This window comes from Cyclospora cayetanensis, unplaced genomic scaffold, assembly GCF_002999335.1.
Source record: "Cyclospora cayetanensis isolate NF1_C8 unplaced genomic scaffold, CcayRef3 CcayRef3_contig_168, whole genome shotgun sequence".
NCBI classification, from domain to species: Eukaryota; Apicomplexa; class Conoidasida; order Eucoccidiorida; family Eimeriidae; genus Cyclospora; species Cyclospora cayetanensis.
This window is the reverse complement of record NW_020312112.1, coordinates 29,270-42,967: the sequence shown is the minus strand read 5'-3', so window position 1 is coordinate 42,967 and position 13,698 is coordinate 29,270. Positions and strand designations below refer to the sequence as shown.

Below are 13,698 nucleotides of genomic sequence, written 5' to 3'. Positions count from 1 at the left end.
TACATGTATGGTGAAGGATGAATAAAAGCCAAAAGGACCAGCACTTCTAAGAAGCTCTTTGAAGCCTTCCAAAGCGCATCTGCTTGCACTATGGGAAGCTGAATCGTATAATCCAACACCGCAAACGCATGAGAAAGGCCGACAGTCTTGAACAGCAGAACGGGGCCCACCAGAAACAGGCTGATTGGGAAGCAACGATGCCCATATGGGATGCCGAAAACCTTTTACGCAGACGCCAGCGCAGTAAAAGGGGATACAGAGGATAGAGTCGAAGCTGGAGACTCCGCAGTCTGCGCTGACACTTTCACATTAATGTTCAAGAAATGCCACTATCTTAAGCCTGATTATGAAGTGAGTTTGCTCTTTGGGGAGGTCGCAAAAGTGCACTCTGTATTGAGTACAAAGCGCAGTCCCTTAGACTCAAACTTGGTGGCGGGGGACGTAGCTAAAAGGCTGGCGACGGCATGGTAGTAAAATGCAATTTTAAGCCGGAATTGCACTATATGAGCATGAAGGGTTACTACTATGTTGGGCTTACAGGTAATTTTAGGTAGTGCAATGAAGGGGCGTATGCAGCCACGCTGCGCGCTGTGCAGGTTAGTCTGCAACACGCGCTAGAAAGGGGCATCTCCTGGTCTTCTCAATAGCACCCAATTCACTTATAATACGCGGGAAAAACTTGGTGCCGCAACAAAACGAGGCAGAGTCTTCAAGGGGACGCTCAGCAGCGCAGTGATAGAAGGCAGTTCTGAGCATGCATTCAGTCTTAATCGATTCGCCAATAGCTATTCTGTTAGCGAACCCGGTTGCTCTATCAGTCCAGGAGCTGCAAAAATGGATAAAGATCGGGGAGAAACTTGCACATGTAGTAGAGAATGACGAGCTCCCAGTGGTGTCCTACTTACCTGTCGCCTGGTTCATTGTGTTGAACTAATCTTTATTTCAGCCCAAAGCCATATACCGCCTTATCAAAAGCTTCAACAGTCTAAAAAGGTGATGGAGTTGTAAGGGTAGTGGTCGTTGTAAAAAAGCAAAAGACGATATTAGACTAGCGCCTAGGGGCATGACTTCGTATCGGTGCATACTGCAACTTTTCGTTCCTGGAAAGAAATAGAGTGAATCCAAGGTTTATTATACCTCACATCGGGGAATCAGTTGGCAAATTGCTTGGACCAACATTCTACTTTACATTTGACTTCGCAGACACCTGTTTACGAATCTCTATTCACCCCAATGCCAGGATAGCAACGACGTTCTACATTTGCACTGGCAAGCTCTAGTATACCTGGGTGGTGTTTGGATGTGTAACTACCCGGACAAACTGCAATTGCAAGTTAACCGGGATTTCAATGGGCCTCAGGAAGGGCAGTGGGTGGCTCTCCACATGCGCGACGCGTTAGTACTCAACCGAAGCCTTGTAGAGCACGTCCAGCAAGTACAGCGTGGGATTTAGCTGTTCCCGAACAGTCAGTGGTAGGTGGAGGGATGCAAAATTTTTTCATGAGCACAACTGTGGCTTGGTATTTTTGTGTTTGCTTGAAGAAATGATGCCAGATCCTGGAACATGCAAGGCGTGGCGTTCTCCTTGGCATCCGATAAAACGCAGAGAAGTTCCATGGGCTTGTTTGCTTCTAGCGAAATTTCATTTCTAGATTCTCTCTACTTTCTTCTCTTCCAACTGCTCTACTTTTATAGCCTTACTTTGTGGCCAGCACGAATGAGGGTGATGCTACGGGAAAAACGCTTTTTGGCTCCTTTCAGGTCTCCCGGTACTCTTTCCCCACTCGGGAAGGAGTGCCATTTCTTCCCAGAAGCCTGTGAGGATAAGGCAGCTGTGCGTGCTATTGTCTCTCTACAGCTTAAAGCTTCTGTAAAGCATCACACGGTTGCATAGCCCTATGCGCTGCGTCCTGGCATAGAAAATGCCCGCATTATTTATATAGGTGCCACTTTACTGTCCTGACTGGCCACAGCCATTCACGTACCTTACAAAGAATTCCATGATTTTGATAATGTTAGAGGTGTTCGGTGGCTTGAGCGTCTCTTGCAGCACGGTTTGATTCTGAAGCGCATTGAGTGCATCAGCTGTGTCGCTGTACCGCTCTCGCGAGTCCGAGAAATTCACTAATGCGCAGTGCACCCACTCTTGTCTATGAAGCTTTACAATTTATACTGCAACTGCGTGACCCCTATGCAGTTGACACCCGTGCATCTACTACTATTTCCAACATGCAGAATGACAAAAGGGCGCAGCCCTACCACACTTTTTATCGCTTACGTTATTCAGAACAAGGCGGTAACTGAGTCGCTTGTACATTCCAACTGCACCCCACAGCCCCATTTTACCCAAAGAGCCTGTGAAGTTCTTTCGAGCCATATTGGGATTCACACTACAAAAGGAAAGCTATCCTGGTTGTGGTGGCTCCGGCGGAGTCCGACGGCCAAGGGTTACACAATGCCATTACCACATGGACAGCAGCAAGAGCCACGCAGTTTGTCTAAACCCGGCGTCCTGCGGAATCTTCCTGTTCCGGAAAGAATTTGGACTTGGTTTGACAATGGAGATTTAACTGCGCAACCGCCGGAGGTCAAAGTTCACGATAGCATCTACGTTCACTGTCAACAACTCAGCAAATAAAGCCATTCCGCTTTTTCTCCAGCTCTGTCACAACTCAACCAGTCGCTCACTCATTCATATTAAGTGCCTTGAGGCTCGCAAGCCTCCATCATCCGTAGGGATTCGAAGTTAATTCGAGTTCTCTGGCGTACCTTTAAAACCCGTCCTAGTTGGCCATAAGGTGACCTGCGGCGACCACCTTCAAGCGTTTGAACACACAAAGTTCACCAACGAGCTCTTTGCTACTATAAGCCTTGTCCCTTGGCTGACTTTTATTACCTGTGTTGAGGAGCTTGATAGTTCAGCCGTACGCTCGTCTACCCATCGCTCTCTCGCAACGCTCGCCTACAATGAAAAACGGCTTCCGTATCGGGCCTGGACCTGATGGTCCAACTTAAGCAACCACACTTAGGGGTGGACGGAATCATAGAACAACTGGCTAGTTGAAATATATAGATAAGCAAAAGTCTAGAAACACGAGCAAGGAATTATGACAAGCCGCATTTTAGCTGTGCTTTGAATAAGGAGATACGGTCGTGATAGATCGGTAGGCTTCACGAGATATACCAGAAGGTGACAAGATGAAACGATTTGCGGCCAGGTAGCTTGAACCATTTGCGATTCTTCCATGGATCAATGCCCTTTCTTAGTCGATCGAGTGCTCTGAGCTTGAAACGCTCGCAGAACTATCAAATTTGGATTCTTTAAACGTCTTAAAACCCCCGAAATTACTCGGGGACTTTGACCAGCAGGCAAGAGAGCGATGTGAGGGCGGAAGACCTGCATGAATCAATAGAAGTGCTCGCATGACGTTGAGAGTATTAGGCGCTGAGAGCACACATAACCATGGTCTCTAGTTTAACGGGGTGGCGAATGCAAGCATTACTTGCTGATCGATGAGCGATTGCGGGCTGCGCTTACGGCAGGAGGAGTAACGCCTCTGCCTTGTTCAGGAGGCTACTCATTATGCGCTGCCCTAAACAGCCACCTTTACCTGTAGATGCTGCTTGAGACGTCCCTGGTTGGTAGTGTTAAGGTGGTTCCCACACTCATGTGCACGCGCACACCCTTTTAAGTATTCTTGCCCCTGCATTAGTCCTTATGCAACTTTCTTGGGCTCTGAAATATGCGACAAGCAGCATCGGCTCCATTGGCAAGCGGGCATTGCTGTCTTCAGCGCGAAGGCACTGTTGAAGCAGTATGTATATCCTTTTTGGCATTTTACCTGCCGTCTGTTTTCTCGCAGCAAATGGTTCACATAATTCAGCGTTTTGACGACAGCGAGCCATCTTTCTCTCACAGTCATGTTAGTTGTGTCTCGTAGGTTTTCTGGACGATATATGTCTATTTTCATCCCGTGTACTTCAGCTAGTGATTGATGCGAGTATTTCGTTTTCGCAAACTGTTTCCGCGTTTGCGCGTGCTTGAGAACTGGTGATGGAGGAGGTAGTTCGCCGCTGTCCTGCACTTAGTTGGTCTCGACAAAGAAAAAAATGGAGCAACGGCGCGTTTTCCGCAGGGAGGGTAAGGAAGATGTAGTGGGCCAAGCCGCACATGAGCATTTCTTAGTATGCTAGGCGTATCTAATTAAAAATTGGTGAAGTTGTGACTGCAACGCCACTGACTAATCATTTTGATTGTTCGTACATCATGTGTTTTGCGAAGTAGTGTTAGTTCGAAACAACAATGCACATGCTGTGTGCGTGTGCGCTAAATGCTATGTGAAACTAGGTGTCGATGCTCTGAGTGCTGAGAGGATGCAGGTACGCGCTCTACATCTGTCCGTCTCCCCTGATTTTGGGAGTACTTAATGGCGCGAGCACGGGAAGGAGAGAGCTCTCCCTCGTTCGAGGCCACAGATGAAGTGTCAGAGTTAGACTGTTCCAATATTCATTTTGTTGCGTAGCAGGCATAGTAGAATACAATAAGAATCAATGGTGTGTGCGTAAGTGCTAAAAGATATGTTTGACTAGCTATGAATCTGGGAATGCTTGGAGAATGCAACAGCGCACCTCCCCTCCCCTTACTTTGAGAGCCCTGATGGGCGCAAGCACAGAAGGGAGAAGGCCCTTCGACACGCTCGGCATTTTAAAAGTTTGTATTAAGCTTGGATTCAGGCATTTCCCCACGAAGGCTTTATATGGAAAGCTACGAGATGCCTGTTTCCAGTATTGCCCCTTCAGCAAGTTGTTGTTTGTGGAGGCTTAGCATGGTCCTTGCTCACTGCATGGGTCTACAAAGCTCACCAGACATTCACGTTGTCTGTCGAAATGCAGCAATAAGCCCTATGGGTTGAAACGATTGCGTTTGCTGCAGCGTGTTCATATTCTCTGGTGAGTATTCACAAGTAGGGCCGCTGTACCCAAAAAGGGGAAAACAAGACAGCAGGTGCTTCAATGCCTGTAGGATGAAGGCGCGAAACGATGCAGTCAGAGGGTGTGATTGGCAGTGGACGGAGAAAGAGCACTGGCCAAAGGGATTGAAGGGGGATAGGTGGTGTTCTGGGTCGGTCTGGGGGGTGCTAGACTGCTGAGCGCTTAAGCTACTCTGGAACGCGCGAAGTTCTGTGCAAAAAATATCAGTTTAGAGTTGCTGCGGATTCTTTCCAGTACACAACTATTCTTTCTGGAACCCTGCCTGTGCGACTGCAGCAGCAAAGATACATAAAAGTGGGTCCGACAGTTGTTTGGGGTCCCTTGTCTGCCTCGTATCTCATTATTCGCCTAGTTCCTCTACCAAATCAGTAGCGAGATTTTGTTTTCCTCCGGTTCGCGTTCTGCTGTACGAACACTGAGCGTATTCTCTTTGGCAGGCAACGCGAACGCTGTGTGTGGTGCGTCCACCCTCGGACCTGACCAGCTCCTTGGTGGCTCACTTTTATACAGCGGCGACGCCTTACCAGCAGTCTAGCGGCTGGTCGGCATGGCTCTAACCCCTGCATGAGGCGGCAGGGGTGTGAAACACAGAGCTTTTTGCACTCTCCGGCAGCTGGTGCGCCACCTAACAGCCTCTCCCTCGGCTTCAGTCGCTTCGCCAATGCCCCCCGCACCCCCCTTAGGCCTGAAGCCGCCAATGCAATGCTTAATCCCCAGTGGGAGCTGCCAACACGGGCAGATCACCCTTTAGCACCCAAGGTTGAACCGCCTGCTGCCCTACTCGAGCGTGCTGGCGTCCCCCCAGCCGTTTCTCTCCTCCCCCGGGGTTTATCGGAGAGCTTCCCCCCTTCGCAGCAGCGGCATCGGCAAGTGCTAGCTTGGCGGCAGCAACAGAAGTTGAAGCACTCAGATTGCGCCCCCGGTGCGGGCTGTGGATGCTCGAATGGGTGCAGCAGCAAGAGCAGCAGCAGCAGCAATGGGTGCAGCAGCAAGAGCAGCAGCAGCAGCAATGGGTGCAGCAGCAGCAGCGACCCCTGCAGCGCCAGCTGGCCGGCAGCGCCACCACCGCAGTGTGGGAGACCCCTTCGCACGTACAAGGGAATGCAGTTTTGCTGTTGCAGTAGCTGGAGCAGCAGAGGCAGCAGCAGCAGCATCAGAGTGGCGGCATCGAGCACACCAACACGCATTTCGTCCTCGGCATCATCACCCTGCTGCTGCTGCTGCTACGCAGCAGCAGCAGCCACAAAAACAGACGCCAATTTTTATGGTGTTCCCCTGCGTACAGCCCCACTCTCCACAACTGACGGGCGTCACAGCGACGCCAGCGGCAGTTGCTGCATGCACTGCTGCGTCTCGCCTCGAGCACCGCGGAGATCCCCCCTCCCTATTTTTCTTCGGCTGTCAACAGGGGGGCCTCCGGTAGCTAAGGAAGCAGCAGCAGCAGCAGCAGCAGCAGCAGCAGCAGCAGCAGCGCCCCAGGGGCCTCCCGAAGGGCCCCCCTTGTCAGTTGATGGAACGCATGCGGAGGCAGCACCAGCGCGAGAAAGGAAGACTTCGCCCGTCCCTTCTAGAGCGCCAGGGCAGCAAGCCGGCTGCCTCCTTTCTCTTATAGGTAGACCAAAAAACAAGGTTCGACGAAGATCAGCTGCAGCACTATCTGCAGGAGCTGCAGCGACGCCCTTCGGCGGCACAAGCCTCGTACCGCTCAAGGTTAGGGAGAGTTTGCAGTCAGCCTTGGGGGGGTGGCAGCAGGTTCCGCTCAGCCTGCCCATGCCCCTCTCCCTGGCGCCTAGTTCGTATTCTTCACGCCTGAAGGCGGCAGCCAAAGCAGCCATAGCCGCGGCAGAGGCAGGCAGCTCTACGAGGTATCATTTAGACAATGCAGTGTTGCTATTGCAGCTAGCATTCGACCTGCAGCAAGGCTCCGTGTTGCTGCCAACCCTCCACATTGCGGCTTCGGAGAAAAGCCCAGCCGCTTTGCAGCCCTGTGGGGCCCTCCTCTGCAGCAGCAGCCGATGTGGCTGCAGAGCTTTCACGACTTCGGCAGCAGTTGGTGCTGCCGCTGCTCCGCATATGGGAGCTCCTCCGGATATTCAGGTGTGTGAAAGCTGCTGCTGCTGCTGCGCGTACGCCTCCTCCACGGAGGTCGTTCTCGCACGGCTGCCTGTCATTGCTCCTGAAGAGCTCCAGCAGCTGCATGCCGCCGCTGTGCAGCTCTACGGGGACAGGGCAGGGCCCCCCCTTTGGCAGCAGCAGCTGCAGTTCAGCAGAGAGAGCGCAAGGCAAAGCGGCCCACTGCCGCAGCTGCAGCGCTCGCAGCATCAGGTGGCTAACTCAGCGCAAACCCTTGGAGGAGGAGAGGCGCGCGAGAAGCGCTCGGAGCAGCCAGAGCACAAGCATAAACAGCAGCAACGCAAGGGCCCCACGGGGTCTTCTGGGCATCATTATCATCATCAGCGACGACACTTCATCGAGAATCCTCGTCGGAACCCCGCAGCGCCTGCTGCCAATTCAGCAGCTGCCGCTGCAACTTGCGGCGAGAGAGCGGGAGGCAGACACCGAAAAAAGCCCAGCAAATCTCGCCGCACACCCCCAGCTGCAGAGACTCAAGCTCGCTGCAACAGAATACCAGCGGCAGTTCCCGAACAAGCCGCGGCAACGCGCCATGCGGTTTCTGCCGCCGCTTCATCCCGCCGCAAGGCCTTTAGGGGGCTTTGTGCAGCCTTAGGATTCATGGCAGGGGCCCTCCTACAAGAGAAAGCCACCACCAGCGCACCAGGAGCAGCCACAGGGAGCTCCAAAGACGGGAAGCCCGAGAGCGACAGCTGCCGCAGCAGTAAAGGTGCAACTAGTGGCTGCCCACGCAACGCTGCAGCGAGCTGCAAGCCGGATGCCTTGCGGGCAGACAGCAGCAGCAGCAGCAGCACACTGGAGCTACCGACAATGGTCGCCAGACCCAGTCGGTCTATTCCAGGAACAGATCAGCGCTGTAGTAAAGAAAGCCTCAGGGGCCCCCGGGGCCCTCCCGGAGTCAGTGGCGCCGAGGGGCCCTCGTGGGCCCCTGGGGGCCTCCCCACACCAGAGGGCGCAGCGTTGTAGCACGAGGGCTGCTTGGCTCTATACAGCGCAGGAGCTTCTAGTAGGGGGCTCCTGTACGAGCACCCGTGTGCTTAGCCGTATTCTCTGGATCCGGCACTCTGAACTCTCTGATTCAGCAGCTAAGCCTCGCTGCAGCCGCAGCTGTGTCGCGCGTTTGAAGACTCAGAATATTTGCTGCAACAGTTTTCGTCGGAGATGCAATCTCCAAAGACAAATGCAAGGACGCCCGCGCATCGTTTCGAACGAGCTTTGCCAGCTGCTCCTCCTCTTACCTCTCCACTGCATGTGTGTGCATCCAGCTAGCTAAAAGCCAAGCTATGAAATAATCAGTAGCACAAAAAGACCAAGGGCGATACAGAACAACCAAACAATGGTCCATAGCTGCCGCATGTCTGCATACACCGAAACAGCGCACTACACACACAGCTTGTGCTGGCAGTGCAGGAATCTTCCAGCCCTCCCAAACCCCAAGTATTTGCGCATTTGTGAAGAGCGAAACACAGGCAGATAGGTGCGATTCCGAAGTTGGCAAACGATACATCGTGTGCAACAGTAGCCGTGCGCCTACCGGAGCTCCGTACGACCCTCGCTAAGCTCCTCATGACGAAATTCATTTCGCTCGCTGCAGCAACACACAAGCACACATAAAGCAGCGCGTTAAACCGCCACACGCTTGAACTCCTGCTTGCTTCCTCTGTTTCCCGCGAGCTGCCACTCAGGATCTGCAGCATCAATGGCAGCAGCCTCAACGGCACCTGCATGCCACGGATCAAGCTGTTGGTGATGAATTCCTCTATTATAAGCTCCTCTAAAAGAAATTCAATTGCGGCATCGGCGGAGCCTGATGCAGCAGCAATGAAATATTAAGGCCTGTGCGGCAAGAGATACCTTGCCGTTCAAGTGTGTCATCCAAGTCTGTTAGCATTCTCTGCTGCGTTTCCAGTTCCTGGTTGATTGTGAGAGCTGTCTCATGAAGGCGCGATGCCGCATGTGCCAACTCATCCAGTTGTTCATCTTGCTGCTGCACTAGTGTCTGAACACAGCACGAAAGAGTAGAACAAGGGCGTTCAGGGTGGCTAACTGGCGTGTGGGTAGGACAGCACTAAAGGGAAGACGCTGACACCTCAGAAGCCAAGGTTCCCCCATGTCTACGCAAAAGCCACATAAGGCCTAATCACGCCTCTTTCTGGCAAGTGCTTGTGCCGCATCGAGCTAGTGTTGGGTACATTGATACTACGGAGCACTGCTGCTCCTACTTGTTGCTTCTGCTCGGCGCCCCCCCAAAACTCGTTGCTAGAACTGGAGGCTTCAGACATCCATTGATGAGGGGCCCCCGCAGCCTGAATGAACGCGCAAGGCAGATAGATACACACAGTAGCGCCATCCAGCTCATACACAGAACAGCATACAACTTCGTCAGCACACGCCTCCACGGATTGCGAGTTGCAGAATTGCTACTGCGGAGTTCAGGGGTTGCTGAGGCTTAGGGAGCCGGAAGTATGACCACTGCGACCTTGATATCTGCTTTGAGATCGTTGAGCTGCTTCTGTTGTTGCTGCACAAAGGCTTTTCTTTTCTCGATTTCGGTATCGTGAAGCCCGAGACGCTGCTGGTGTCTGGAGGCAACCGCAACTGCCTTGTCGAGCGCCCGGAGATCCGCAGCCAGCGCGTCAGCCGAGGAATCAATTGTGCCTTTCAAACTGCAGCAAAAGCAACAACGCACAGCAGGTGTATGGCTCCCCACGAAGCAAGGAATAACAAGAAACAGATGCCCGGACAGGCGTGAGTGCGCAAACAAACGTGTACCTGCCACTATGTGTAGTCTTGAATTTTTTCTGTTAGCGCGTTGGGGGAAACAGCGGTGATATGCAAGGAAAATTGGGAAATTAAGGTGGAGAGGAAGGCAGGCAGGAGCGGCTAGCAGCGGAGGTGGAGCAGGTCACACAAACTGCCGCACAAGCATCAGGAGGAGGCTTTTGACGTCTACACAGAGCTTCAGAGATGCGCTGAACACCAGTAGAAAGGAAACACGTAGACGCCGTTGAGAGAACAACGGAGAGTCGGAGGCAGCCACAGGGTAAGGCACAAGAGCGTTCACACGAGCAGAGGTAGGCAGAAGCAGCAACTGGTGACACAGGTGCACATACAGAAGTGGGAAGCTAAGCGTTCGAGACATTCTCGTACCTCAGACACTTCGATGGGTGGCCTCGCACTTGAATTTGCTGTTTCCACTCCCGGTGTAATCTCTGCAGTTCGGCAAAGTTCATTTCTACCTCCCTGAGATTCAACAGCAGCAGCACACACACACATACGCAGCGTCTCTACTAAGGAGATGACAGGAGAGTCGTCATGTCGCCTTTTCTTGTTGGCCTTTTCTCCCCATGACGAACGAGCAAGCAAGACAGCAGTGTTTTCCTGTGGTGCTGCTGCTGCAGTCTTACTCGCGGGCCGCATAAAAGGGATCGTCTGAATTGTTTGACATCATCTTCTCTCCATCAAGACGACCGCTTTTATCTCTGCTATTAGGTGGAGGGCAGTTGCTGCTCCTGCTCTGCCTGATGCCGTTATAGCGGCTCCTACTTCAAGCCTTTCTGCAGGCGTTCCTGGGGTCAGGAAACGGTCTAAATATTGAAGCCCTCGCTTGCCGGCAACCAATTTCCTGATATTGTTCTGTATCTAAGCTGCCGCTGCAACATTTAGAGCTGCTGCATTGACGCCGACTCGAGCGCCCTCCAGAGGTGACGCGTTGTGTGCGAGTCAGACGATGCAGAAGCTGCCAGAAATGACGCTGAGCCGCAGCAGCAGTGCGGCTTCGCCTCTTCTAAATGTCCAATAGTTGCTCGTTTCCTCCGTCCTGTGTGTTACTTAGAAATACAACGGGGGAAAGGCATAGAAAGGGTCAGACACAGAGGAACAGCTAGACATGCTGTCTCCACCCAGTCTTGCATGCCCCAGAGAGACTATTGTGGCTTCGAGATGCGGGAACCATTTGGACATGCGCCGACTGACTCAAAAGGAATATATGAAATCAGTGAATGATAAACACCCCAAGACATTGTCTTTGGCAAGCGCATGCAGCCCCAAACGAACGGTGACTTGCGCACCCACGCACATCCTCGGAGCCTTCGGGGAAATACGGGTGTTCTGGTTTTGTGCGTGCACATACAGTGCCGCGCGTTCCCCTCAATCGGGCTGGGGAGTCAGCAAGAAAGGCTAGTGCATTGATACTCAGCATTCTCGTCGTTCCTTGCCGACGCTACATTGAGCTACTTATTAGTACTTGCTGCACATTTACGATACCCATATGTTGCATTACATCCGAAGAGTGATCTAATTTCGTTGCCATTAATGGAAGATTGAAACATGATGGCGAATTCACCATTCCCTCTCTGCTTCCCCTAGGATTGTTGCCGCTCGCACCCATTGCTATCTCTTGTTCTACATCTAACGAGCGAAATGTCAAATGCGGCACATACAGCACAACCTTTCCAACCAAAGTCTAGGCAGCAAGTCCAAGTAAATGGCTGCTGCAGCCGCATGCAGTTCTGCACACCTGCGGCCCACAGTATGCTGCTAGGCCTTGTTACACGTGCTACGGCATCAGCTGCATCAGCAGGTACTGCTTCTACTGCTGCAGTAGATAAGGTAGTATGCGTGTAAGTCGTTGAAGTATGTCACTTCAAGAGTTTCTACTGCTCAGATCACAGTCAAGTTGTTTAGATGATGCCGATCTTGTTTGCAACATCGAGGGCGTCGAACTCAGCAGTAAGGCGGACGTAGGCCTTCTTCTTTCCGTCCATCCTGCAGTAACAAAAAACAGCGACGATTGCACACATGCCGACCACAATGGAGGCTCAATCCTGCTCGCCTCCTTAATGCCCTTGCATACACAAAATTGTGCACCAAAAAAGGGGCTGAGGAGTGTCTGAGAGCCGACTGGCAGAAAGAAAAGCGTAAAGGCCCTGCAACGCAAAGGACCAGTTTCTTCCCGCTAATGAACTCTCCCTCTTGTTATCGCGTAAACTGCTGCATCGCCTACCCCCAGTCACAGAAGCAGGTGAGAGAAGACAGCAGCACGCAATGACAGGCAGCCATCCGAACACGAGGTGAAAAAGAGGTCGCAAAAGACGCATACACGATGCACAAGGAACCAACTTTTACGAGTTTCCATCTGGCGGATATCTTCCCTTAAACTATCTATGCATGTGTACAAACATACAGCACACGCCCGTTGCTTGCCTCCACATGCATGCCTCCACAAATTGCACTTGCCTAATGAGTGTGTTAATCTTCTGGGCAGCAACACCGTAGGTCTCCTTCACGGCCTCCCGGATGCCTCTCTTGGAAGCTCTAGGATCGCACAGGAAGACCAAAGTGTTTGTTTCCTCGATCTTCTTTATCGCACTTTCCGTCATCAGCGGCTGCTGAAGCACACGGTACTTGTCATTTCGCTGCAAAGCGGGAACGGGGTTAGCAGTCCACAACCGAGAGAGCCGGGGAGCCTTTGGTTGGCGCTGCTTCTTCAGGGTCTGGGGCCTGAAGTTCAACAAAAAAGAAGGCGAGAATGAGCGAAATTGTTGAGTGGCTGTGTAGCGACAGATTGAGAGATCCAGCGTCAAAGGCCAACATCGCAATGTGAGGAAACCTAGAAAAATCTTGCTTCCTTTCCCATGCTGTAATACCAAACCGCTCGAGCTGCTAAATTGCACTCGAAGTCTGGATTGTTTGTGTTATATATATAGAACCAACGGATGGGCAACTCGCGCCTGTGAACTTGCATGTGCATTCACACATGTACATACACACCCAGCTGGCGCACTCCCCTATCGCCTGCGGTGCATGCTTGCTTGTGAGGCTTGCCCTATGGCCCCTGTAGAATCCAACTCAAAGACCAAACTGCAGGTTCCCTTTGGCAAATTCTTGTTGACCACTTACCGATGAAATCGCACGCTGTACCTCGCCTTGGCTGCTGATGATCTATTGGGCTTCTTCAGTCCCTTGGAAACCGCCTGAGCCTTTCTCACTTTATCCGCCCCACCCTTCTTCCCCTTGGCTACGGCTCCTGCGTCAACGCACAACACAACAACCCCACCATGCGGCGCCCTTAGAAACTCTGCGTGCTGTCGCCGCTGCGCGAATCTGAACACGCGCCATCTCTCGGCGCGGACTCATCACCAGGCGGCACAAGAACCTTGCGACGAGAGCAGCCATACGTATTGTACATAGGCCAGTAATAACAAAAAGGAGCAAGCGCCTTCAAACGAGAAGAGAAACGCCATTCGCTGCTGCGGAGGACGCTGCATGACGTGCTGCGGGGAGGGTCTCTAGCGGCAGCAAGCGCCTTATTCACAGCATGGCAGCTACAAGTGCCCCCCTAGTTTACGCTATTTCAAACAGGAGAGAAAGTCACAGGACTGCGAGGATGAAACAACCCAACCTCTCGAGGTGCCACACACGTTATTCTCGCTTCTGCTGTGGCGTGGGGAGGCTGCGGGGGGCGAAGCCTACCTCTATCCTTGGGTGCCATCGTGCAAACAAAGAAGAAGAGCAAAAAACAGACAAGGGATAGCGTGGGGAAGCAGCAACTGCACCAACAAACCCACTAGT

At 52.4% G+C, this 13,698-nt stretch overlaps 3 protein-coding genes across 3 annotated transcripts; 1 reads left to right on the top strand and 2 right to left on the bottom strand.

The window, feature by feature from the left end:
* The first annotated feature begins 5,556 nt into the window (after window positions 1–5,556).
* LOC34623812 lies at window positions 5,557–8,091 on the top strand. The gene is made up of 2 exons (XM_026337152.1): window positions 5,557–5,830; window positions 6,500–8,091. Exons 1-2 carry the CDS (start codon window positions 5,557–5,559, stop codon window positions 8,089–8,091), a joined length of 1,866 nt encoding a protein of 621 aa, XP_026192937.1.
* Window positions 8,092–8,748: 657 nt separating this feature from the next.
* On the bottom strand, window positions 8,749–10,576 carry LOC34623705 (syntaxin-61). The gene is made up of 6 exons (XM_026337151.1): window positions 10,533–10,576; window positions 10,276–10,368; window positions 9,605–9,791; window positions 9,348–9,431; window positions 8,985–9,124; window positions 8,749–8,884 (listed from the first exon to the last, which is right to left on the bottom strand). The coding sequence occupies exons 1-6, from the start codon at window positions 10,574–10,576 to the stop codon at window positions 8,749–8,751; spliced, it is 684 nt and encodes a 227-aa protein (XP_026192936.1).
* Window positions 10,577–11,807: 1,231 nt separating this feature from the next.
* LOC113147244 (60S ribosomal protein L23A-like) lies at window positions 11,808–13,618 on the bottom strand. The gene is made up of 4 exons (XM_026337147.1): window positions 13,600–13,618; window positions 13,027–13,150; window positions 12,364–12,627; window positions 11,808–11,892 (listed from the first exon to the last, which is right to left on the bottom strand). Exons 1-4 carry the CDS (start codon window positions 13,616–13,618, stop codon window positions 11,808–11,810), a joined length of 492 nt encoding a protein of 163 aa, XP_026192932.1.
* Window positions 13,619–13,698: the final 80 nt, after the last annotated feature.

Coding starts and splice junctions, on each gene's coding strand:
- LOC113147244 (XM_026337147.1), bottom strand. Junction 12,628..13,026: donor TACAGCGTGCGATTTCATCG/GTAAGTGGTCAA, acceptor GTTGAACTTCAG/GCCCCAGACCCTGAAGAAGC. Junction 11,893..12,363: donor AAGATTAACACACTCATTAG/GCAAGTGCAATT, acceptor TTGTTACTGCAG/GATGGACGGAAAGAAGAAGG.
- LOC34623812 (XM_026337152.1), top strand. CDS start 5,557: ATGAGGCGGCAGGGGTGTGAAACACAGAGCTTTTTGCACTCTCCGGCA. Junction 5,831..6,499: donor CCCCCGGGGTTTATCGGAGA/GCTTCCCCCCTT, acceptor CCCCCTTGTCAG/TTGATGGAACGCATGCGGAG.
- LOC34623705 (XM_026337151.1), bottom strand. CDS start 10,576: ATGATGTCAAACAATTCAGACGATCCCTTTTATGCGGCCCGCGA. Junction 10,369..10,532: donor CCCTTTTATGCGGCCCGCGA/GTAAGACTGCAG, acceptor GTTGAATCTCAG/GGAGGTAGAAATGAACTTTG. Junction 9,792..10,275: donor CACCCATCGAAGTGTCTGAG/GTACGAGAATGT, acceptor CTTTTGCTGCAG/TTTGAAAGGCACAATTGATT.